This window comes from Didymosphaeria variabile, assembly GCF_027946475.1.
Source record: "Didymosphaeria variabile strain IMI 356815 chromosome Unknown scaffold_3, whole genome shotgun sequence".
NCBI classification, from domain to species: domain Eukaryota; kingdom Fungi; phylum Ascomycota; class Dothideomycetes; order Pleosporales; family Didymosphaeriaceae; genus Didymosphaeria; species Didymosphaeria variabile.
In genome coordinates, this window is record NW_026611622.1 from 2,580,993 (window position 1) to 2,606,076 (window position 25,084).

The following is a 25,084-nucleotide window of genomic DNA, read 5'->3' on the forward strand; positions in this document are numbered from 1 at the left end:
GATCCTGGCCGTTTCGCCTCTCCACCAATCCTGCACTTGACCCTGCAGTCACACTACCAACGTCTAAGGTGCACCCAAAGAGCCATATGACATGAAAAAAGCGTTTCATTCGTGACAGAAGCGTTTTCGACATGGCCCAAACGCCTTTTACGGCTGATATATACAAACATATTACCAAGCTCTAGGATTCGCTTCTCCAAACATGACCACGCTTCATGCGCCGACCTGCTTCAGGATACCCTCAAGGTTGATGCTCTTGGGACGCTCTATGGGCAGACCCAATGCCCTATCCCAGATGAGTTGTGCGAGAGGTCCTAGACCACGGCTGACACCGAAGGTTGCAGTGTAGTACAGCGTCTCGTGGAAGCCGTAGTGGTGGAAGAGCACACCAGAGGAGGAATCAACGTTGGGGTACGGGTTCTTGGTCTAGTTGATTGGTCAGTATCTTGTCAACAGCAGTAGTTGCCGAACTTACCTTGCCGTGCTCAGTAAGGACGCCAGGCGCGACCTCGGAAGTCTTCTTGACAAGCTGGTAGACTGGGTTCTTCGCGATGTCTGGCCGCGCGTCGGCAAAATCCATCAGAGCCTCAAAACGCGGGTCTGGCTTCCTCAGAACTGCGTGACCGTATCCTGGGATCACACGTCCAGACTTAAGGACACCCCAAAGAAATTCTGTCACGTCGCCCTCGGTAAAGCTGGTGCCGACCGACTTCTGCATGTCTAGAATGAAGCGAAGCACCTCTTGAGCCGCCAGACCGTGGAGAGGTCCCGCCAGACCCTGGAGACCAGCGCTGTACGAAAGGAAGGGATCGCTAAGCGCGCTGCCGACGAGATGTGTGGCGTGGGCAGAGACGTTGCCTCCCTCGTGGTCACCGTGGAGGGCAAGATACAGACGAAGAAGGTCCTGGAAGCCTTCGTTTTCCTTTCCGGACTTGCCCAGCATAGCAGCAAAGTTGTACGCCCAATCCTGATTCACATCGACATCAGCTGGTAGCGCGCCTCCGCCGCGGTAGGCGTTCTGGTAGATCTTGGCAGCGATGGTGGGCAGCTTTGCAAGCAGACTAATGCAGTCATCGAAAGTCGGCTCCCAGTAGTCGACCTTATTGATACCCTTCTCGTATGCCTTCGCAAACTTGGACTCGTAATTCAATGCTGAGACTGCGCAAGCGAACTGTGTCATCGGGTGCAGGTCCTTGGGGAAGTCATCAAGCATCTTCTCTACGAACTTGGGAATGCCAGCTTTTTCAGCCAGCTCTCGTGAAAGTGCACGGGTCTGAGAAACGGATGGGACCTCGCCGGTAAGCAACAGCCAGAACATGGCTTCTGGAAGCATCTCGGTGCCGGAGGTGCCCTTGGGAAGCTCCTGCTGGCAGTCCTTGATGGTCTTGCCGTGGAATCGGATACCCTCATTTGCGTCAAGCACTGAGCCCTCCCAGACCATGGCCTTCAATCCTCTTCACATACGTTAGAAGCGAATTGCAACCGCGGGAAGGCATGCGCACCTCATTCCACCCAAGGTGTTCTCCACCTTGACCACGCCGAGCTCCTTGTCGGCATGTGCCTTGACTTTCTTGAGCAGCTCCCGCTTAGCAGGCAGAACCTTCTTGAAAGTCTCCTTGAGATCCGGCTCGGAGGACGATGAGTAGCTGCATGCTTGCACTGTTGGTAGGATGCGTTAGCGCAGTGCGGAGAGGGTGTTTGCGGGGTCAATTGCTCACCAGAAGCAAAGGGACGAGCCGCCGAGGGCTAGAAAGCTTCAGTTAGCTCATAGTGAACGAATTGAACCTTTTCCGAGCTCACCTTCACAGCTCGCAGAGCTCTTGAAGTACGTGCGCTCAACGCCATGGTTGCAGCTTAGGGAGGGGTGGATGGCAGGGATGTTACGTGCGGGGAAAGGCTGGCTTGACGTTCAAGCTCCAAACAAACAGCAAAACCGCACAATTGAGCTGTGAGTAGCAGCAGTTATAAAGAAAGCCAGCAAAAGATCTACGGCAACGCTCGGCGTCTAGCCTTCACGAGACATTGCATGTCCCGTTGATGCGGCGGCCACCAGAGCTGCCCCTCGGTAAAGCACGCATGGGGGTTAGCGCTGCTGGCTATCCTCGGCCTGTTCGACGGCGTGGAGAAAGTTATCCCAGGCAAAACATCCTGGCGCTCCGTGTCGAACGAGTGGCGCATCGGCCTGCTGAACACTGTCTGCCCCGCGTGCAGAAACGTGTGTTTGAGAACACTTGCGCTGAACTGGCCCCGCCAATTGTGTGGGAGTCGCCTTCCATCGCTTTTGAGCCCGAGATTCGCACTCGGTAGCTCTCCGAGCTTAACAAAACTCGCCGCTCAAGAACACCGAAAAGCATAAAAAAGACTTCTTTCCAGTGCTGCTGACAGTCTAGCTTCTTCGCCATGCTGCGAACAGTTGCACGATCTGCAGCGCGCCAGAGCCGGTCTCTGAGATTATCGAACCGAACACCACAGCTCCTCCGGCCTGTCTCCACCACTGCGTGCCGCATGTCGAGCTCCACGCTCAAGCCAGTAGACTCGCCAGTCTCTTCAGCCCTTCCGGGCGACTCGTTCCAGCTATTGCCGGAGGCATCGAAGGCTGGCCAGGCGGAGGATGCGCTCTTCGAAGAGCAGGTCCAGAAGGTGAAGGACTGGTGGGCGTCGCCGCGGTACAAGGGGATCAAGAGGCCATATTCGGCAGAAGATGTCGTGAGCAAGAGGGGCGCGTTGCAACAAACATACCCTAGCTCGCTGATGGCGCGGAAGCTCTTCAACTTGTTCGAAGAGCGGGCGGCGAACGGCGAGCCTGTGCATACAAGTGCGTTATTCCTGCTCCTCATAGTGAATGCAATAGCTGATGCGAAGTCTTCAATCCATAGTGGGCGCCATTGACCCTGTGCAAATGACGCAACAAGCGCCAAACCAAGAAGTTCTATACATTTCTGGCTGGGCGTGCTCCTCCGTGTTGACCACCACACATGAGGTGTCTGCTGATTTCGGAGACTACCCATATAACACCGTCCCAAACCAGGTGCAGCGACTGTTCAAGGCGCAACAGCTTCATGACCGCAAGAACTGGGACAACAGGAGGAAAATGACCCCAGAAGAGAGGGCCAAGACCCCCTACCTCGACTACATGCGCCCTATAATCGCAGACGGAGATACTGGCCACGGCGGTCTGTCAGCGGTTATCAAGCTCGCCAAGCTCTTTGCAGAGAACGGAGCTGCCGCTGTTCACTTCGAAGACCAGCTTCATGGCGGCAAGAAATGCGGCCATTTGGCTGGGAAAGTGCTCGTACCTGTTGGTGAACACATCAACCGTCTCGTAGCTGCACGCTTCCAGTGGGATATGATGGGTTGTGAGAATCTGGTCATTGCGCGTACAGATTCCGAGAGCGGCAAGCTGATCTCGAGTGCCGTGGATGTACGCGACCATGAGTTCATCAAGGGTGTGACAGAAGAGACCGAGCCGCTCTCGGAGACGCTGCAGAACATGGAGGCAGCAGGTGCGCCCGGAAGCGAGATCGATGCGTACGAAGCCGCTTGGGTGAAGAAGCACAAGCTTGTCACCTTCGATGAAGCCGTACAGCAACACCTCGGGAAGGAAGGCTCCTCTATCGATGGCTACCTCAACGAAATCAAGGCAAACCCTGATCTATCGCTCCTCAAGCGTCGCGAGGTCGCAGCGAAACACACTAAGTCGCCCGTGTACTTCAATTGGGACATTCCACGAACGCGTGAAGGCCACTACCATTACAAGGCAGGCATGGCCGCGGCGACCAAACGTGCGAAGGAATTCGCACCCTACGCCGATCTTCTATGGGTTGAGACTGCGGGCCCCAACGTCGAGGAAGCCGGCAAGTTTGCTGGCGAGATCAGGGAAAAATATCCGGGCAAGAAGTTCGTCTACAATTTATCACCAAGCTTCAACTGGCTAGGCCAAGGCTTCACAGAAGAATCTCTGAAGAGCTTCGTATGGGATCTCGCGAAGCACGGGTATGTCGAAAATCACGGACCATGCTTTACCAGTGAATGCTGACCAATCTCCAGATTCGTCCTCCAACTCATCTCTCTGGCCGGTCTGCACTCGACCGCAACAATCACCTGCGAATTATCCCGTGCGTTCAAGGACCAAGGCATGCTCGCTTACGTCAACCTCGTCCAAGCCCGAGAGAAGGAGGTCGGTTGTGATGTGCTCACGCACCAGAAGTGGAGCGGAGCGGGCTACATCGATGGTATATTGGGCTCGATACAAAGCGGGAGCAGTGGGAGTAGGAGTATGGGCGAGGGAAACACGGAAGCTGGTAAGTCGTGCTTCGCCACTGATTGTGAAGATTTATTAACGCGATGCCAGGCTTCTAATGTAAGAATACAATTGAATCTCGCGACAATTGTTGAAACAATAAATGCTATGTCATACAGTGAAGATAAATCGCGCCTCATACGATCTAATCGTTGTAGACGTCCTGACTAGACCTGGCGTGCGTCTGCCGAATAATCTGCATAGCGCCATTGGTAGCACAAGGAGGTCGGCTATCGGAGTTTACAAGCCGGCGCATTGTTGGACGCTCGGACGTGCTGCGATGCCACTTACGTCCGCAACGGGGGTGAGCCCATGTTTGGCCCGCGCGCATTGGATGATACAAATATCGTGACTGGCCCGCCCGGCTATCTTGAACACTGCCAACATTCGTGTCCACACTGATCACCGTTCTATTGGCGGCCCCCCCCCCAAAGACAGATATAGCACAGCAACACAAGCTCCGCAAGATCAATTCGTACATATATTGCGTACGCTCGCTCATCGGCATTGCGCAATCCACGTCCAACCCGAATCTCACGGTCTGCAGACCGCAGCCATGACATCCTATTTCCCACACACCTCCTATGCAGAAGACCAACCCTCCTCCCACGCAATACTCTACCTCCACGTAGCCCGCGCTTCCGCAATGACCGGCTCATTCCTCTCCTTGTTCACAGCACCAACCTCCCTCCTCCTCTCCCGGTACCGCCACTCCACCCCTATTACCCTAACTACCTTCCTCCCTCGACTTCTTACACACTCCAGCCGCGGTCTCGTGATCGGCTCTCTCTTAGGCGTGGCAGCGACGTACGGGCGTATGTTCGGGAGGGAAGAGGTAGAGTGGCAGGATCGTGCGTGGAGACTGCAGGAGAACAGGGGGGAGGAGGATACAGATGCTGTGAGCTTTGAGGCGGGGGGTTGCGGGGGCGGCTGTCGCGGGTTTGGCGGCACGATCGGGAAAGCTGGCTGGTATAGGAGCAGGAAATTCTGTGCTGGGAGGATTAGGGCTGGGGATGGCGAGTGGAGTACCGTACATGATCTTGACATTCGCGAGGGGACGGAAGCCGGCATGAGGTGTTTGCCTTCAATCATCTGCAAGAGGCCGAGTTCAGCGTGAAATCACGGTCTTCAGTCCAGCGTCAATTATCATTGTGCATTCATGTCATTGGCTCTGATATTGACCCGCGCAGTTCTGGACATTTGATTTGTTTCGAAATCCAGCGACTCTACTTCTCCCATGCTTCCAGCCAGCCAGGACCCTTCCTCTTCGCCCAGTGCACAAACGCCATCAGGAAGAATCCGACATGCACCAGTCCAACCATTACCTCCAAAATGTAGCCATATATCATATCATGCTCCTCGGACGTCACGCATGTCGCGACAGGACATCCACCACGGTTTGCGTCATGTTCGACAATTGGATTGAGAAATAGAAATGCGCTCCAAAAGCCAGCGATTAAGCCAGCGAGTTCGCAGATCGCAAGATACATCGACGGCAGGCGGGGAACGCGCGGCTGCAATTCCGGTGATGAGGTCGACGCAATGGCGGGAAAGAACAATGGAAGATGATGTATAAGCAGTGTGGGCTGTGGGTTGCTAAGTGAGAGCAGTTCAAGTGTGTTGAGGAGGAGCGAGTATCCGACCTAAATTATATCCCAATTTAGACTTCGCCCCTACAGCTCTGAATACAGGACTTACCACGCCGTAGAGCACCTTCACCGTCATAAATTGCTCGAGATTGGTGTCCAGGATGCACACGATAATCAACACGCTAATGTTCAGGATGATGGCGCACACTCGGAAGAACATCTGCACAATGGCCTCAACCTCGGGGTAGCGCTGCCGGTGGTCCTGACATTTGCAATCGTCCACGACCTTAATCTCCTGCGCTTTGAGTCCATGTGAGGTGATGGCGGTTGTGACTTCCCAACCGGGCGGCACGAATCGCTTTCTGGGCCAAGGAGAATCGGAATCGAAGAGCGAAGAAGCATCGAGCGTCGAATGTGCGCGATCTCTGGAGGCGTCTCGCGAGATGCGGGCAGAGGTAGACATGGTGAGTGTGGTGGTGCTGCTGCGGGCTCGCATTGCGGGTAAAGAGCGAAAGTTATTTCGTGGGCGATTGCGGGCGTTTGCAGGTGAACGACGACGGAAGGTGCTCGTGGCGCCAAGACCTGGACAGTGACTGTCCGTAGTCGAGACTATCTTATCGCTGAACAAGAGCACCGAGGACATTTGGAAGAGGCTGATATAGCATTTGGACTGCGAAAGGACTGTCACACCGAAGTCTCAGTAAGAGTGAGATCTTCATCATGACAATATGCGACTAAGCGCCGCAAGATATATCTTATATTAGTCCGTATGTTTCAGCGACCCACCGCCTCACTGTCTTTGTGTGGGCTGCAGCTCTGGGCGACGTTCAAATCTAGTCGACTAGCGAATGGCAGGAAGGATTGCGTACATCGAACTGCTGTAGGAAAGTCTCTCCGGTGAAACCAGAGGATGAGACTGGTCTCCAATGTCTTATTCACAGTTCGTGTGAGTAAAGTGAGGGTATCTGAAGCTGCAGACACTTCATCACAATCACTACAAGGCAAGTCCTGTTGTTGATAGGGAGAAAAGCAGGTTATTCGATTGGTCTAGCTCGTCTGAGGGAATACTAGGCTACCGTACCGTGCCTCCAGAGAGAGTGCCCATGGACGGCTGGTAGGATACTATAGGTAGCCCTGGCTCTTATAACAGTCGTCGTTGCGGTTCCGGCTGCTTGGCAGCCGCATTGGATGTGCACAGTGGACAAATGTATCAAGAAATTGCATAGGGCGGTTAGCGGATAGACTACATCCACAGAATATACGTAAACCCCATCTAATGGCCATTGAGAAACGTTGAAACCAGTTGAGGGCCGCTATCCTAAGTACAGTATGTCTTCCGAACATGTTTGATAAACCCAATCCCTCGCAGGAGGCAGCCAACAAGGGATGAAACATTCATATAATAGACGTCAGAAACATCTCATTTCATGAGGAAGTTCCAATCAGATAAGCCAGAGTGCGCCAGGCTGACTTTGGTATGGCTTTCGATCTGTCACGCTAGCCGAAAGAGGTCATAGGTCCCCTGCGGACATGAACGCTAACACCACAGCTAGACTCCACTTGGCTTAGTATGGAACGACCGCCACCGGTACTAGACAATATCTGTGGGGATACAGCGTCAAGGCTTAACAATAAGGTCATGTTGCATTATTATGATTTGTCGATTGCCGGTGGTTCTCTTTTGCGGTGAGGATTGCAGTATATGCGATACCATAGGTATCAGCGAGATGAACAGTTTCGATTCGGGGACTAGCTATAAGCGGTTGCAGGTCCCTGAAGACGGCGTGGAGGGAGTGGAGCGCTGAGAAATGCACACCTGATGTCTCATGGCGTCAATGTAGTACAGACAGAAAGCATCTTCTATTAAACTATGGTGAACTCCACGAGACCCCTCCACAGCCTTCCCCCAGACTGGTACGAACACTGGCACATCTTCCTTCCTGCGCAAAGATGGAAGCTCCAGTCAACGGTGGGTACCTGCAACGCCCCGGTGGCTGGTGGGAGTACGTCTTCATCTTCGTCCTCTGCTCAACCCAACTCTTCTGCCAGATCGCGCTCGGCTATGTCATCATTCCGTTGGGCCTGATTAGCAAGACCTTCAATCAGGATGGCTACGAACAAGCTGCCGAGATGAACTGGCACGCTGCAGCCTACAGCCTTACCATAGGGTCCTTCATCCTGGTGTCTGGCCGAATTGGCGACATCTACGGCTTAAAGAACGTCCTCGTGTTCGGCTGGATATGGTTCGCAATGTGGTCACTCATTGCGGGCTTCAGCGCATTCACACATTCGGCAATTTTCTTCGATGTGAGTCGGGCTTTTCAAGGCATCGGCCCTTCGCTACTACTTCCAAATGCGCTAGCTATAGCTGGGCGTACGTATGCTCCTGGGTTGAGGAAGAGTGTCATCTTCTCCCTCATCGCTATGTGCGCGCCGTTAGGTGGCATCATCGGCGGGCTGGCGGGATCGGCACTCGCGCAATATGTTTGGTGGCCGTGGATTACGTGGATATCCGGAATCGGATGCTTTATCGTCGCTGGCACTGCGTACTGGGTGGTGCCCCAGGATCATATCAATGGTTCGTCTAGAAAGATCACTTTCGATTGCCTCGGATCCTTCTTTGGAGTCGGTGGGTTACTCTTGCTCAACGTCTCTTGGAACCAAGCGCCCATTGATGGATGGTCAACCCCATATGTCTACGTTCTTTCAATCGTGGGCTTACTTCTTCTTGTTGCCTTCGCATATCAGGAGAAGAAAGCAGAACATCCCATCATGGACATTCGTATCTTCAATGGACGCGTGGCCGGGATCCTGGCTACCACCGGCCTTAGTTGGACCAGCTTCGGTATCTGGTTTTACTACATCTTCCAGTTCCTCCAGCACATTCGGGGCATATCAAGCCTCGAGTCGGCACTTCGGTTCGGACCTGGGGCCATTTCGGGCATGGTAGCACCTCTGTTCGTGGCCTGGTCAGTCGGCAAAGTTCCCACCCCATGGTTGATGGTGATATCATCATCAGCTTTCTTCTTGGGTGCGCTTCTGTTGGCAACGGCCCCAGTTGAACAGACCTATTGGTTCAACGTGTTCTGGTCCTTCGTCATTATGCCATGGGGGTATGCCGCTTTCTGCCTCCAACTCTTTTCCGTATCAATGTTGACTCTTTTTGTAGCATGGACATCTCCTTCCCCGCATCAACACTGTTCCTCAGTGACTCCGTTTCGATCGAAAATCAAGGTATCTCCGCGTCCCTCGTCAACACAATAATCAACTATTCGATCGCTATTGGGCTAGGTATCGCGGGTACGGTTGAATCGGAAGTGGTGAAGGGAACATCGCGGGAATGGATACTTAAAGGTTATCGAGGGGCGCAATGGACGTCTGTAGGCCTGGCTGGCTTCGGGCTCGCAGTGGCTCTATTATTGGCATTAGGGAACCGCCAGAAGAAGCCAGAGAAATGCGAAGAAGACGTCTGTCAAAGTGAACAATTCACCTAGATAGACAGCTGGAATTGAGAATGCACATAGATAGACAGCTGGAATTGAGATTGCAAGAATGTAATTGTGTTTTAGTTCGATGGGGACAGAGCGTTGAGACGTACTCGAAAAAGAGGATTAAACCAAAACACTCGATGTAGATGATCCTCGTACTGTCTCATGGATGCGATCTCATTGGCCAATCTGAAGTCTTCGATCTGCGAGCAAAAATAGGATTGATCTTCGGTAGTGGTGCTCTCAAGAGCACCCACAGTCAAAACCCACAGGTGTATGGTTGGGTCTATGTCGGAATAGTGTCCAATTGTCTTGAGAGCTTCCTTAAGCTTGTCGACTTGGAAGGTTGTCATGACAGGACTTATGCCAGATTGTCTCCGCAGCTCTGCTAGGTATAGTAGGGCTCCCGCACGCAGGTAGGTGAGAAGCGCAGATGTGTTGTCGGGCATATCTGCCGGTAGCCGAAGGGACAGAAAGAGTCGCGCAACAGGCTCCACGAGCAAATCCATCTTCGAAGGTTCGTCCAGTATTGCAGAACCTGGGTTGGTATGCACAAGCGCCAAATAGTTGTTCAAGTCTTGAAGGGATTGGTACGCTTGTCGCATTGGAATGCGATGCTTTATATCCAGAGAATTGATGAGAATCAGGAGAGATTTTCCAAGGGTCGTATGAGTGAGGGCTGGAAGTGGCATCATTGTAGGAATGAGTGAGGATGGAGCTATACCGAAGGCGTACGAACCGATAGAATCGATACTATACCAACAGTTAACGAATGTTTCTAGAAAGATTGATCATGCTACACACGACTGATAGAGGCGCATAAAGTCGTCGCTGATGTCGCTTGTCCGGGAAGCAACGATATTTCGAACGGCAGCCATGTGCATGGTATAAGTTCCCAAGTCATTAAGAAGATGCGCGTAGCAGGCGAACATTAGGATAACAACAAGGTGCTCCTCGGAAACGGTGTGTGTTACATTTCTTAACCGCTCCCGAGCTATGGTAAGTGCTTGCGCATGCTCGCTGATCGCCACCCGCTTCAGTCTGTGATGTATCTCCGGCTGCCACCGATATAAGTGGGTAGCGCAACACGCAAGCATTTGGTGGAAGGCAGCAGAATCTCTAACGCAGAGTGGATACCATTTTTTCTCTGTATACACGAATATAGCTGGGTAGGGCATCGGAAAAAACTGCAATATCGTTAGCAGGTTCTTGGCTGTAGAATCTATCACATAAGCACCGTGGTGTAAGACAAAGCGAGAGTCATCATTGACGTTTACCAACGCTGTGGCTGTCGAAAGTAGAGCCCTTGGAATTCCTAGATCGTCGGATGCTTCTGAGGTTCCTTCTTTCGACCCAGGCGTGGCGCTAATATCCCAAGCTATAGCTTGACCCGGAAGAAAAATGGCACGCTCTCCTGGAATATCCAATATCTTTCATTATATGCTTTCGCATTAAAGTCCTCTGGGCAGCGGTAGGACGGCGCGTGGTGGGCGATGTCGTAACGAAGGCCCATCGCCCTTGGTCCGTCGTGTTCTTCTGGGATACCATTGGACAGCGTTTGAATGCCGATAGGCGTTCATTAGGGAGGCTCAAAGGTACAGATTCCTCTGGGACTAAGTAGAAGCACTGCGTAGGAGTTTGGAAATAGTTTGGCTTAGAAATATACCCTGTCGTCATTTCGAGATCAGTCCTGGTCGGGCTAGCCTACGCTATACCTTACTCAGAAGTCAACAACTGACACCCCACCCCAACACCACCACCAATGGCGTCTAGTGCGCCTAATATTGATCAGAGTCCTCTTGCATTGGCTTTCCAATATCCGTTATCGGTGCTTTGCGAAAAGAATGTGCCACCTTCCACGGCGCTGGAATAAGAGATTCGTGAGTTTTCAGCCAATGTAGTTACTATAAGGAGTAAATCATTAGCTTATTTACCATAGTACACTTATTTTAATAGTTTAATACTCTATTTTAGGCTCTACCGTGCCCAAAAGATGAGTTTAATAAGATCTAGCTAATGCTTTACTCCTTATAGTCACTATATTAGTTGAATTTCTGATTCCAGCGCCGTGGGAGGTGGCACATTCTTTTTGCAAACGATAATATATATATACTTGCCACCTTGTCGCTACTTCCGCTCCCATTGGGCTACACTCTTAGGCGTGTACCCGAGGTTCAGGTCACCAACACGCTGTATCGAGTTTGTTTCCTGTGTCGCGTAGCTGGCGTCCCACTGCCATCGCATGCTGAGGATGAGGAACTATGAAAGCCAGCTATTGGCTCATCATTGTATGGGGCTGTGATATCTGTATGGTACTGGTTGTTGACCCCACACATCTGGCATTGTAAGAATGAAGATAGCCAAGACATGCAGCTATTGTAATAGGCAGACTGTATTGACCTTGAAGAGTCAACTGAACAAAGATGACTACCAATTAGTTGCACTATTTGTCCGATTTTCCACCGCTCGACAATTCCTTAGCTGAGATCCGTCTCTTCGATCTCCAGCCCAGTAGACCAAAAGACTAAATGGAGGGACGTTTTCAGGTCTGTAGTGTTGATGACACAAAGTTCTCGTATGAGGCGCTGTCTTATGCGTGGAGAGATATCGACACGGTGAATCGGCTACAGGAACGATACCATAAGAATTAGTAGACAACCGGCAGAAAATTCCTCAAACCGTTCCAATAGCATCATACGCTTGCAACTGTATGACGACGTACGCAGTCTCCGGATCGACGCTATTTTATTAATCGGTCGGACGACGGTGAGGAAACGCATCAGGTCGACATGATGCGACAGATATGCAAGCAGCGTAACCAGTGCGCTACCTGGCTAAGGTTTCTGGGTCTTATATTATCGCGAGCGACAGAAGGTGTTTTGAAGCTGGTCACTTGGATAGCAGGCAGAAGAGATGATCCGCCATCTGTGAAAGACTTCGCACAAGCAACCGATGCCCTCAATACATTCATCGCTGTGGTGGGGCCTCATCTGGACTGTTCAGGGAACACATCTTCCTCCTAAAGCTACTATCTTAGGACCTTCTTGAGATTTCTTGGAATTTTCTACACGAGGCTGCAATAAGGCTTAGAAGGTACCGGATGGAATACCCGGCGAAATCAGGGATAATAGGTCGCTCATTGACATTTAGTCCGTACTGAACGGCCTCAGGTTTTCTTTGCACGACTGCCCTCTCCCTCCATCTCCTCTGTGGTACAGCAGATTCTGTCAGTGACTGACCAAGGAAGTATTGGTCTTGTCCCGATAATTTGAGATCTGGGCAGGAGTTATGGGAGGTGGGTGGCTGTCGGTTTCCGCTCACATTTGAGTCATGCGCTCGGTCAGATAAATCTGCGGATGGAAAGCAGACCAGCTTGGAAGTTGTTGCAGAGGAGCCTGCTTTGTGCATGGAATCATGGTGGTAGGAGCGGTAGAGAGAAGGGTCGGCAATCAGTTGGAGATGCTGTCGCAGTGAGACTCTAGCTGTCAAGGTGGTGAAGCGACGCAAGACAAGGAAGCTGTCATCCAAGGCTACCAACGATGGGAAGTCACAGTATCCGGCAATACTTCCAGGTCTTCCTGTGAAAGTCCTGTGAGACATGTGAAAGCTTAGGGTTTTGCGACACTGCGGATGAGCATAGATAGCGATGATATCTTGACGCTACGCGTATGGTAACTCCTAAGCTAGATAAAACGAGTATGTTTATTTGCAAGAGTCTCTAACTGGGGGCCAGCTCTTGGGGCTATTCAACAAGGTATTGGCTACTCTGGCTTAATTGCAGCTGCTACTAGATTAAACAAGAAGAGACGTTTGTCCCCGCTAATACTCAGTCCAAAGATCCTCGCTACGCCTAGTGAGGCTACAAATCATTGGACTACTTTTCTACCTTAGAAGCAAGTGGATCCACTCCACAAGTCTACCTTAGTTTGCCTCAAAAAAGGCTGGACTGGATCAATCTCAGACCTGTCTTGCCGACATTGCACACCACAGCCGCACTGGGCTCAGGAATGGGTGTTAAAGCTTTCCTTGAATTGATGCCGATAATCAATCAAGGTAAGCCATTCACGCTACCTCTCCCAATCTTCCGATTCATTCCACGGTCAACTTTGTGTCCCCCCCACAAGTGCACATTTCTTGTGCATCTGCTTCAATTCAAGCATATTCTCCCGGATATCGAGGGCCACCTGTGTGCTCTGCAGCAGCTTCAGCTGCATCCTGATTCCCTCCTGGGACGAGACAACGTCGGGCCATGCTCCTTGGTAGAGGTAGATATTGAGTACTTTCCACAGCATATAAAACCTGAGCGCCTTCCCCTAGTTCAGGCGCACACGCTTAGCGGCGTGACTGTCCTCGTCCGCGTTGGTGACTGTCGTAGCTGACTTCGATTCATGCTCCTTCGTCTTGTCATTATCCCCATTCTCCTTCTCTTTCTTGCCATCCACCAACGACCGCGGATGTTTCAAGTCGTGGGGGGCCTCGATCGAGAATGAAAATACCTCGCGGCGGGACTTGTGACGAGCCACTGCCTTGACCTTGTCTTTCGGATGTTCTCTATTGTTGTCCTCTTCACCATCAGAGTCCGCAGCGACGTGTTTGCTGACCGCCTTCTTCATGCGCTCCTCACGCTCTTGCGCCTTCTTGTCTGACAGCGAGAAGACGCTCTCGCGCTCGCGTGGATGCTTCTTGTCTCCTTCCTTCTTGGCTGTCTTCTCCTTGCTCTCCTCTTCTTCCTCGCTTTCTTCACTGAAGTTCCACATCAGTTCCAGCTCGCCGCGGACGAGAGCTGTCAACCACAAGCTTCCCAACACGCTAGGAACGAGGTACAGCAGTGCAGGCTGTGCATGGCCCCAGATATGCATAACACTCAGGGTAGCAAACATGCCTAGAATATACCCAGTTAGACTCGCCTTGAAATAAGTCTTCGGGAACGTAAAAGGCGGCTCGGGCTTGCCAGCTTCTGAAGCCCACAAAGGCCGACCAAAAAAAGAGTGGCTCCAGAAGTGATCACTCCACTTTCCGGCAAGCGAGAAGTATTTGGGTTTCTCCACCACCTCGCCTTTTCCCTCGATGGCATGTGTGCACTTTTGGCGGCGGAGATAGAAGACGAAGAGGTCGAAACGGAGAGCGAGGCCGATCATGATGCCAGGCAGTACGACGTCGCCGAGACCGAGCATTGCGTACTGAGGTTTATCGGACACCGAGTCGGCTGCGTCCGGCCTAGGGAAGACAAGCTTAATCGGAGCGTCGATACTCTTAGCGACGGTGACCATCATGGGTCTGCAAAACTTAGCAAAGGTCGATCTTCTCCAAGACGAGTACACTCACGTATAGAAGACGAAGTAGATGTCGTAGAAGAAGAGTGCGCCCAGGATCAGGCTCCCAGTCGCAAACGTTGTAGGAGACATGAGCTGCAGCGCAGCGTAGGAGAAGCCAAAGCCGATGAGGTTGGTCAAGTACCAAGGCTTGTCCACGAAGTTGAAAAAGGCCCAGACAGCGACAGAGACGACCGCTCCAACCATGCCATGAGGCCCGAGCAGGAACTTGCCAGCGAAGAGACGATGTATGTAGAGACGAAGTGTCCATTTGTTGCCAGGCATCGCTCGGTCTGACCAAAGAAACCTCTTCGCGCCCTCTGAGAGCGGAATGTAGGACAGGAAGCCCGGAAGAGGCGATGGTAATTGTTTCTTGTCCTTGACCTTGCCAGCGACCGGCACGGCTGCCTTCTGCTTCTGGTCTACATGGTATAGCGCACCACTGCGAGCGAAACGGCGAGGATAGATTATGGAATGACCAATGTCAAGGGCGTCTGTGACGAGGCGCGAGACGGCGAAAACGCCGAAGAGCGCAAAGTACCAATTGAGGATGAGGTTCAGATAGTGCGGGTCCTTCAGCCATTTGAGCAGGAAGTAGAGCCCCGCAAGTGCACATCCCGCGAAAAGAGGCATCATGATGGCATCTGTAGGCGCGAGGCCCTCCATCTTATGCTCTTCCTCCCCTCCCTCTTCATCGTCTTCATCGACGTCTTGATCCTCTTGTTTGCTCTTGCGCTTCGTGGGTTTCGCGGCGGATGACGGTCGTGTGAGCGAGGCATGTGCGCCCGCGTATATGGGAAACAACGCCGATGCGATCAGGTGCGTATATGTCGGTATCATAGGCTGGACCTGTGTGAATGCGTAAGCAGCTTGCCCAAGCACGCGTGCCCCCAGGCTGGGCTCCTCCATGGTGGTGAGGGTAATGGCGAGTTCCTGTGGTGCGCAAGATGGGGGCCTGTCAACAAATAGGCTACTGATACGACAGAAGAAAAATTTATGCTCGCTGTGCAGCACAGGCAGTAATTGAGTGAAGGGACAGTGCTATGGTGGGTGAAGAGTGAAATGTTGCAACTGTGGACTTTTGGAAGCAAACAACCTAGGCTGACGCAACTAGTGAACCGCACCTGTGGGAATCTCCCCGCGCCATCCAAATATGCAGGGACGCTGATCCTCTCCCGTACACCTTGGCCTAACACTCGGGAAAGAGAGCCGGTATAACCTCAGAACTTGAATTTAAACATTGGGATGGTTTTCTGATATGTGCAACATTTTTAATTGGCTTGGCTTAGGATCTGATTCTTATCTGTCCCTCAATTATACACAGTCCAGCTATCTGTACCTCACTCTACCCATCCATCTGCTGTCCACCTAAAAAGAAAAGCTATGAGACCGCTTCGTATGCGTCATGAGAGTCGTGTTCGGGATATCTGAAATATAGATACAAGCGAGGAAAAGGCGCCGAAGCGAATCGGGAGGCCCATGGAAACGGGGCAGTCTAGGTGTATAATAGAAGATTACAAAACAGTATGTGTGGGCAAAAGACACGGACAGAACGCTGAGGTAAAAGAAATGGTGTTGAAGTGGAGCAGGCCCGCTGTCCGCTTTCGATATCGAGATGTCGCTGCAAGGAAAGAGCTGTTGGTAGTGTACAGATGAGTGTGGTGTTGCCGTGAGCAATCAACACTGTGTTTGATATTGTCTAACGTTGTCGTTGGGCGCGGTGAAGTCTCGGACCATGTCGAAAGACATACCGTCGACAAGGACGCTCCGCTGGGATTGGACCAGAATGTCGTGCACATTGGCCAGGTCGGCCCCTTCGAATGGTGATATTGCCGGTATGACTTTGTGACGTGGAGGGGTCACCGCGGCTATGATGCGATCCTTCAAATCCGGTACCTGGGAGAGAGGCGTCTTGTGTTCGAAGTAGGATCCAGTTGAGATAGAAGATAAAGAAGGAGCCGACGATGATGAAAGGAGGGGATACTCTCGATAGGTCTGATGACGGGTAGTCCTCGTCTCGTGTCGATGAAGGCTCAGCGCGTGTTTCTAATGGTGCGGGATTGGCTGGGAAGGAGAAGGCCTTCGCAGTAGATGGCTTGTCTTTTGCATCATCGCCCATTGGCGTAGATGAGAAAAGGAACGTCGCGTCATTCGTTTGCTCGTAGTAGCGCAACACCGACGGTGTGTATGAAGCTTTCGGGGCTTCTTGGATGTCTGCGGTGTCAGGCAGTGGCGGTGCCTCGTCATCGGCCTCATCATCCGTTGAGCTCCAGGCGGAGAAGGCACTCCTTGCAGGTGGACGTATACTAGGTATTTCGATTAGACTAGGCGCGCCTACATGGCGCTTCATCGGCACCGGCTTCGCAGGTGACAGAGCAGGGCTCCTTAGAGAAGGGCTCCGCACAAAGGATAGATCGGGACATGACCTGGGTGAGATGGATGTTTCGCCGGGTGTGTATGTTGGTATCGAGTTCAGCTGGGACTGGATGAATTTGGCCAGTTGAGCAGAATAGTCTCCTATAGGACCGGTAGTCAAGGTGGGATTGCTGGATGATTCTTGCAGACTGGGTTGGTTAGGTGCAACAATGGTGGACGTACTCCGGTCCGTAGCATCAGATGGTATCCGAGCGTGCCTAGCGGGCTTGGATCCGGGTGGCGATAAGGCGTCCCTATCAGTAGCTTCTGAGACTACTGGGTGTTGGACGAGGTGACCAATATGGTCTTTCGGGTTGAATGTTTGGATGTAGTCTCTCCTTGAACGACCGCGTTGCCGGTCAGCCAGACGGCTGCGCAGTGCCGCTCTTCCCTCTGCTAGGATAAGTTCGGCTTCGGGGGTGGAGCATCCCAATGCATCCGAGATTGGGAACGAGTTGCTCCTCTTCCTTTGGGTGCTGGGGCGAGGGCTTCGGGCGCGAGAAGGGGGGGACGAGTGTCGGTTGTCCATGATATGTCCGGTTCGGGCAGTGGCGGGTTCAAACAGTATATAGCATGGCCGCGGGGCAGCAGGACCACCGGGATGTGAAAGAACGGACAGATCTAATTGCGATCAACAGTCGGCCTCTGGCTTGTTACACGGGCTTGAAAGGAATGGAAACAGAGAAACGATGGTGGCAGAACAAGAGAAGGAAGCCAGCCCAAGGGCGTTGAAAAGAAAAAAACGGTCGGTCCAAACGGATCTCCCAAGGTGGGTCATTATGCCGGGCTGGGATCTAAAATAGCATGGTGGTTTGCAAGGCGGGCAGCTAGACAGGAGCACATGACGTGAACGAGACTACCAACCCAAGACTCGGTGGTGCCTTGGACAAGGACGCGATCAGGGGTGCATGAGCTCGGCTCGACCAGTTCGCGACCCCGGCTCGCGAGCGCCAGGATAGCGTCGCCAGGTGGGCAGCCAATGGCCTCGGGCAGCGGCGCCTGACCCGGCCTCGCAGCGTTGCTCCAGTAAACGCCGTGGCGGGCGTGTTTTGCGTGACGCGCTGCTGGTGCCACTGCCATCGACCGATGGCCAGCGAGGGCAGCGCCGTGGACGCTTCAGCGCCGTGGAACCGCAGCAATGGGTGGAGGGGCAGTTAGCGGGAGTGTATCAGCACGCGAGCTCAGAGGGCTGAGATGGGGGAGATCGCCACAAGATCATCCATGGCCTTGCTGTCTGCGCGTGTCCGTGTTTCTCCATGGCCGGTGGACCCTGTCACCGCGTCCGTCATGACGAGAGAGCCTGCGCGCAGGCTGCCCTGAGTGGGCGAGTGTTGACAGCCTAAAATTTCAGTGCCCAAGCGATCAACGACTCCTGCGCGTCGTCGTCGTCGTCGGCGTCCCTGGGGTCTGGCATCCCGCGGAACGAGCAGTCTCGACAAGCCCAAGCACCGCCATGGCGACCGCAACAGTTCGGCGAGTCTCGACACCAACCGTCCGCATCAGCGCGACGCTCCGACGGGCAGGAAACGAGGGCGGGCCGGTGCAGCTGGACAGAGGCGTTGGCGCTGGCTTCGTTGGCTGTGCTCTGTCCATGGCGGCCAAATTCACGGCTACCAAGGGTCCCAGTGCACCACCACAGCCGGCGTGGCGGACGAGTTTGTGGCTTCTGCCGGGGGATCCGCTAGCGCTGCCCTCGGCGCCTTTTTGCGCTTGGAAATCAGGAACGCTCTCACCATGATGCATTGCTGGATCCGGCAGCGTCAGCATACGTGCTTAGGCTCCCTGCCGCGGCCTGTTGCGAATGAGGCAGTCGTACATTTCGCGGACGACCAGAGCCCCTTTCAGGCTGCAGCGCTCCTCAACGTCGCTCTCGAGAGTCATAGTCGCGCACTGGCGTTGGGCTGTAGCCTCCGACTTCTATGCGAATGCGAAAGGGTGATGCTGGATGCGTCGACATGGTAGGAGGTGGCTTCCGCCAGCAGCCGGACCGCTGGGCCTGTCTTTGCAGCTGTTTGCGCGTCTGCCAAAACAACCCGAAACATGACAGCCCATCGTCGACTGCGCAACCGTTGGTCGTGTCTACAAGTTGCCTGATTGGGACATGGCGGCTTCCTCGTCAACCGGTCGCACTTTCCCACAGTGCCGCCATCCTTCCGCGCTCTTCACTCCGCCTACGCCCCACTCCATCTACCGTGCCATCTTCTCTCCTACTCATCGCATCTCCTTCATCCGCCCCGATGTATACGTCCGCCCGAGTATAATTCCCGCACTCTTTTCGGAACGCCCTCAGTCTCATGCCCTGCTCGGCATCTCATGACGAAGCACCGCACCTATGTCGCTGTCCACGTGTTTCTAACCGTCATGGCTACGGCTTTCATGGCAGCCCGCTTCGTGGCAAAGCACATTACGGCCAAAAAAGTCAAACTGACCAATGATGATGCGTTGCTGTTGGCCGCCCTGGTAACAACACAGCGTGGAAAGAAGCTTTTGTGCCGAACTTCGGGGGACTGACATTCTCTAGTTGCTCATGTATTCACTCTTCGCTGGAGCAATCCTCGGTATGGTCGTTCTGGCACTGCTTTGGCACAAGTATTCTCCTAATGCAGCCTCGAAGCGATCACGCTTGGTAGTGCGGGCGAGCACGCCTATGCCTTGACCAAGACGCAGTTGGAGGTCACGGCCATGGTCTGTGCTTTTACCGTTGGACGGTTGGAGAGCAAATATTGACCTTGCCAGATTTTTTGGACATGCCAATTCCCGTATGCCGTTGCCTTGACCTTGGTCAGGTGGGCGCTTGTGGTTTTCTTCATCCGGACCTTCTTCACTAGAATCACACTTTCTCGCCTGCGGCTGACAGGTACAGACACCAAGCTAAGCATCTTCCGCTGCTTCATTGTGTTTCCCATTGCCGCTGTCAGAGTAAGCTAATCCCATTAGCATACGCTTGTCTTGGCCTCAGCATGGCTTAGTTGGTCGCTGTGATACTTGTCTACCTCTTACACTGTCGACCACTTCGGCATAATTGGACAATCCCGCTCGAAGATCCCCACTACTGCTACCCAAAAACGATAAAGCCATTTGAAATCGTCAAAGTCGTATGGGGCATGATCGTGGATGCCGTGATATGGTCGCTCCCGCACTTTATTGTTTGGCAGCTTCAGCTTCGGCGCGCTCACAAGATTGCCATCTCCTGTATCTTTGGCATGGGTCTTCTGTGCGAGAAACATAAGCCCACCCATCATCAATGCTGACATGACTGACGTGCCTATCAGCAATATCCTCGTTGCAGTCTTTCGCCTCATCTCGATTATCCGAGTTGACTTTCGTGGAGACATGACCGACGACCTTGCCGCAGCCATGACTTGTATATATGCACAGCTTAGTACTGCAATTATCCTCGCCTGCTGTCCACTACTGCGTCCGGTGTTCGAGAAGGTTATCCCAAGGCGGCTTACACGCATTCGCCGCACCACGTCTTTACCTAGCCGCCGCACATCTCCAAAGATTCACAAGACGACTAGAATTCATGTCCACACCGATTATAGCGAGCCAAGCAGCCAGCCTTCAGGTGTTATCTACGGTCATACAACCGGGGCGCCTGACAGACCCAGATTCGAAGTGGAACAGACCTAGCCTGATTCAAGTCGTCGGTAGTCTTGCTTTGGATCGCGGTGTTGTTCCGGTCGGCACCCGCTGAACAGCAACTACGTAACCTCAAACTTGGTCTGGATAGATTGAGGCTCTTTGTTGGACTCACTTGCTGTTGGATCTTAAGCCTGTTCCGCGACGATGTTATGCCTGGCCATGTACGGGCTCCTGTCAATAGTCTTATACCCTACGAACGAATTCGCCGCTACCCTGTTCAATCCAATTCATGGTCTTCGCAAGTTCTCCTATCCTCAACTCAATGTTCGTGCCCATCTTAGTTGTCAGCATCTACCACCACGAAGCTTGACATCCCCGCGCAGACCATTTGCTTGACCCGCTTACCCTCCAGCGCCTTCACCGGCACGAAAACCTCGACAAACTCCCTCCCATCCATGGCCGCGCCCAACCCCAACGCACCATACTGATTGTCCCCCGCACCCCACACCTCCCGCTTTCCCTCGCTTTCTACAGCAACAAGCACATACGCAGCCCCAACCGCAACATCAACAACCCTTACGTCCTTTCCGGCATCCACAGTCCGCACATACTCATCGTCGTCCTCGCCTTCCTTTGCCAAACAGTGCAACTCCCCCGGCGAACCCGCTGCCGCCTGGCCCCATAGATACAACTCCCCGTCGTCGGCGAGCGCAGCTGTATACAGGCCCCCCGCTGCGATCTTCGTGATGGCGGTTTCTCCAAGGAATGGGACGGGCTGCGGTATACTAGTACTGTGATCGGGATCGCGGCCCGCGGCGCGGGCGAAGCGGCGGTCTGTGGCGAGAGTCTTGACTTGACCTTTTGGAGAGAGGGTGGTCAGGGTTGCGGTGTTGGTCGTGCTGCGTGTTGATGTGAAAATGGTGCGTTTTATCCCATCGGAGAGGTCGTCCTGGTGCTGGGAGGTGACCTCGAGGAAGTTTTGGAGGTGCTGGAGGGAAGAGAATTTGATATTCGTACTAGTCTCTGTATCGATGCCTTGCGGTTGCAAGTGAGCGAACACGGCGTCACTGGCTGTGAAGTGGATGTCGCTGATTGTCCATGGCGTTGAAGCAAAGGACGTCGTCAAGATGGGATCTGCGCCTTGTGCGATTTCCTCGGGCGTACTGAAAATGGAGAGGGAGGAATTGGAAGGAACGATGAAGCCTAGAACGCCGGAAGTATCGCGTCGGCCGAAGAAGACGGGGCATTGAGCGAAAGAGGTGGAAAGCGAGGTCACGGTGGTGATTTGGGCGGCAAGGAGGGATGTACCATAGTAGTAGTAGGCAGAGTCGACTTTTACTGTGTGATGGGTCAGTGACTCCGTTTGGTGCAGCTTGGTACGTAGTGCAATCGGGAAAGAGTTTAATTGGAATTGTAGTGCTGCAGTAGTCCATGTAAAGCTTTGCATCGCATTGACTACATCTGCAGTAAAGTTGAAGATCATGCAATTGTCGAACATAGATGCCAAGGTCTTCTTCAGCTGACTTCCCAAATATTCTTGACGAGTCCATGCATCTGCTCAATGGTTGTTGACAATGAGCAGCAATTTTCAGCCACACTGAAAGGATCACACAGATGGCGCAACAACAAGGTGATGGTGTAAGAGACTTGCGTGGAGCGTACATATCAGATCACACCATGAAGCCCATACTACCTCGATGCTCTTCGCATGCAGAGCGCATGTTGGCGTGGAGAGGGTCTTGACCTCGAGATACGCATGTCGCTGACTGCCGTCTGTGCGTAACGAATTGGGAAATTGATTGTTATGACCGTAGCCGAATACGTAAAGCTCGTCCATGAGTCCAACAATAGGGGAGACTGCGGTCGTTGGAGGTTTCAACCCGTTTGGGGTTGGGCCGAAATCTTGGTCACTGTGGGGCGCGTGTCCCGGTGCTTTCGCGGTCCGCGTTGCAACCTCACCATCGCTCCTACACAGATCGTCGACGATTTCGGACCGATGGAGATGCTTCAATATATTGTGTACCTTCTATCTGCATCGCTGCCCACGGCATCTCCCGCCGCAGAACCCTGACCCGTCGCATGAACAATGACATCATAGCGTAGAAGGGCCTGATGGAAGCCCCAGGAATGTCAAAAGCAGGGCCTTTCCAATTCAATTCTGACCGGAGTTTCACCCCAATCTGGTCCTCAGATCAATGCGTCTAATGCCACACCATGCCCAGCCGCTGGAAAAAGGAGAACAGCGAACCCTTGGGCACGTATCCTGCGTATCGTGCCTGCCATGCTGCCGCAAATGAGCCTAGCGCCTGTGAGCTACTGTGTATGCTGTGTACATCCTTACACCGACACGAATATCTGTGCAAACATACCTTCAACGGGTCCGAGCTCGGCGAAACCCAGGACTTCAAGCACCCACGGCGCGATGGTGACGAGAACACCCACAGCAATCACGGTCACGAACACCGGGTGCTCCTTGACGAACCCTTCGACCGCGACTGCAGCGTCACAGGCCTTGATGTATGCTTCTTTGAGCGGGCCTTGGAGCTTCTCCGCCTCGCCGAGGGCTTGTTCTAGCTTCGCTAGCGCCCACTCCGCGACTTTCTCGGTCCAGCCGTACCCGCCAACGATGTCGTCGAGAGCGCGCTTGAGGTGTGCACCGCCTTTGTCTGCGTGGATCAATGCTTGGACCACCTGCTCGGCCACTTCTTCGGCGGTGCGAGGCTGACGCGGGGTCGCGAAAGCGTGTTTCTGGTCGTAAACAATCGCAGTCTGCGGAAGACCGCCCGTTAGGCAAAAGACGATTGCCTTGTACATGGCAGACATGATAGTGTCTGGAGGTGTACAAACTGTGAGTGAGATGCGAGGAGAGATTGTGCTTGATCTGAATGAAGACATGGAGATATCAAGGTTACACAGACCGGTGAAGGTGATATGCTTGGCAACTCGATCTGGCAGTCGCCAATAAAGCTGCTCGCGTGAGACGAGGACCAATGCAACCGGAAAAATACGAAACATGATTAATCCAATCATCGTCTCATTGGCAAAGCTGTTTTTCCTGCACACTTTCCTAAACAATTACGCATACACCTTCCAAAAACATGCAGCTTACACAATCTGCTGACAGTTATCCAGACCGCACCCATCGTCTCAACATCCACCTCATCATCGTAAGATCCCTTTCCAGCCAACATATTTCAGATGTCTCAACTCTCCCGAGGAACGAGATCAGCCATTCCTGTAGCTTCCCGCCACCCTCTCCTCTCAGTAACCCCTTCTTGGCAACGACAAGCCATTCCTCACTCTTCCCCGCTCCATCTCCTCGCCATCTTCATCATCTTCATCATCAGACACATCATCAAACACAATGCTCACCCGGCTTTCCAGCACGACAATCTCCTCGCTGCCCTTTAGGTTCGCCAATGCCATCTCCGCCCTCTCCCCGCTTTCTACTTCTTGCACCGCTCGCTGCAAAGCTTTCTCCCTGCGCCTCCGGCGCAAATAGCATGCTTCCACAAGGACGGCGATCAATATTAAACCAAGGAAGCCAGCCAGGACGCCAATGCCGATCTTGACGCCGGTTTCTAGTTGATCCACGGGTGCTGCGGTCGGTGTTGAGGCTGGTGATGATGCCGTAGGGGCGGGATCGAGAGTTGTTGAACGGAAGGCCGAAGGGGTGTTAAATGGTACGTTATCGGTGGGGGAAGGCTCGAGAGTGCCAATCGATGCATTGGTTGTAGCAGCTGAGATGGTAGGAGACGGGTTGGTGTGCATGAAGGAGTGCGCTGTGGGCAAAGGGGACTCCAACGGCACTGCTGTCTCGTCTCGCTTCACTGCCTCTCCCATCTGATATGGCCAATTTCCCTGTGATATGTCAGTACTCTACGAAAAATTCACTTGAAGACACACACCCCGTATGAGTCGTCTCCCGGAACTGCGATACCATATACCGCCCACACTTCGTTCGCGAAGAACATCGCCAGCGTCACTTTCATCACCATTGTTCTTGGAATGTCTTATGATAAGAAACAACACAGCGCCTATAGAAAGCAATAACAGACACAAGGATGAGCGACAGCACAAGACGTTATGTTGTAGTAAGTACAAAAGTGAGGGGGAGCGGGGCCGATATACATCCACCGCGTCGTCGTTGTCTGGCAACGACCCGTGTCCGGACGTGTCCTGCAGTAGCACTCGATGTGTTGGCTCTGAGACCTCTCCCTACCTATTGTATCCCATGCAGGCCCCTTTTCCGACCATGTCACACGTGGCTTGCAGCTATGCGTCCGCGACCTTGCCATTACAACCAGTATGGCTTTACCATGAAATTTTGAGAACGCTTCCAAGGTTGTGTGATCCGCATCAGGCGTGTATGGTTCTATTTTAGTCCGCGAAAGT

At 53.0% G+C, this 25,084-nt stretch overlaps 7 protein-coding genes across 7 annotated transcripts; 2 read left to right on the top strand and 5 right to left on the bottom strand.

Annotated features, from left to right (window-relative positions):
* Window positions 1–213: 213 nt before the first annotated feature.
* CIT3 (citrate synthase) lies at window positions 214–1,845 on the bottom strand (the record flags this gene model as incomplete). Its single annotated transcript, XM_056212993.1, has 5 exons — window positions 214–426; window positions 476–1,454; window positions 1,503–1,659; window positions 1,719–1,746; window positions 1,801–1,845. 5 exons carry the CDS (start codon window positions 1,843–1,845, stop codon window positions 214–216), a joined length of 1,422 nt encoding a protein of 473 aa, XP_056073301.1.
* A 660-nt stretch (window positions 1,846–2,505) lies between these two features.
* ICL2 (mitochondrial 2-methylisocitrate lyase) lies at window positions 2,506–4,359 on the top strand (the record flags this gene model as incomplete). The annotated part of the gene is made up of 4 exons (XM_056212994.1): window positions 2,506–2,815; window positions 2,877–3,993; window positions 4,048–4,301; window positions 4,352–4,359. The coding sequence occupies 4 exons, from the start codon at window positions 2,506–2,508 to the stop codon at window positions 4,357–4,359; spliced, it is 1,689 nt and encodes a 562-aa protein (XP_056073302.1).
* Window positions 4,360–5,526: 1,167 nt separating this feature from the next.
* N0V89_004207 (uncharacterized protein) lies at window positions 5,527–6,352 on the bottom strand (the record flags this gene model as incomplete). Its single annotated transcript, XM_056212995.1, has 2 exons — window positions 5,527–5,943; window positions 5,999–6,352. 2 exons carry the CDS (start codon window positions 6,350–6,352, stop codon window positions 5,527–5,529), a joined length of 771 nt encoding a protein of 256 aa, XP_056073303.1.
* A 1,487-nt stretch (window positions 6,353–7,839) lies between these two features.
* On the top strand, window positions 7,840–9,383 carry N0V89_004208 (uncharacterized protein; the record flags this gene model as incomplete). Its single annotated transcript, XM_056212996.1, has 2 exons — window positions 7,840–9,002; window positions 9,059–9,383. The coding sequence occupies 2 exons, from the start codon at window positions 7,840–7,842 to the stop codon at window positions 9,381–9,383; spliced, it is 1,488 nt and encodes a 495-aa protein (XP_056073304.1).
* Window positions 9,384–13,690: 4,307 nt separating this feature from the next.
* N0V89_004209 (uncharacterized protein) lies at window positions 13,691–16,042 on the bottom strand (the record flags this gene model as incomplete). Its single annotated transcript, XM_056212997.1, has 3 exons — window positions 13,691–14,654; window positions 14,703–15,622; window positions 16,034–16,042. The coding sequence occupies 3 exons, from the start codon at window positions 16,040–16,042 to the stop codon at window positions 13,691–13,693; spliced, it is 1,893 nt and encodes a 630-aa protein (XP_056073305.1).
* A 346-nt stretch (window positions 16,043–16,388) lies between these two features.
* On the bottom strand, window positions 16,389–17,633 carry N0V89_004210 (uncharacterized protein; the record flags this gene model as incomplete). Its single annotated transcript, XM_056212998.1, has 1 exon — window positions 16,389–17,633. The coding sequence occupies one exon, from the start codon at window positions 17,631–17,633 to the stop codon at window positions 16,389–16,391; it is 1,245 nt and encodes a 414-aa protein (XP_056073306.1).
* A 3,393-nt stretch (window positions 17,634–21,026) lies between these two features.
* Window positions 21,027–24,460, bottom strand: N0V89_004211 (uncharacterized protein; the record flags this gene model as incomplete). The annotated part of the gene is made up of 3 exons (XM_056212999.1): window positions 21,027–22,243; window positions 23,059–23,458; window positions 24,062–24,460. The coding sequence occupies 3 exons, from the start codon at window positions 24,458–24,460 to the stop codon at window positions 21,027–21,029; spliced, it is 2,016 nt and encodes a 671-aa protein (XP_056073307.1).
* Between the last annotated feature and the right edge of the window lie 624 nt (window positions 24,461–25,084).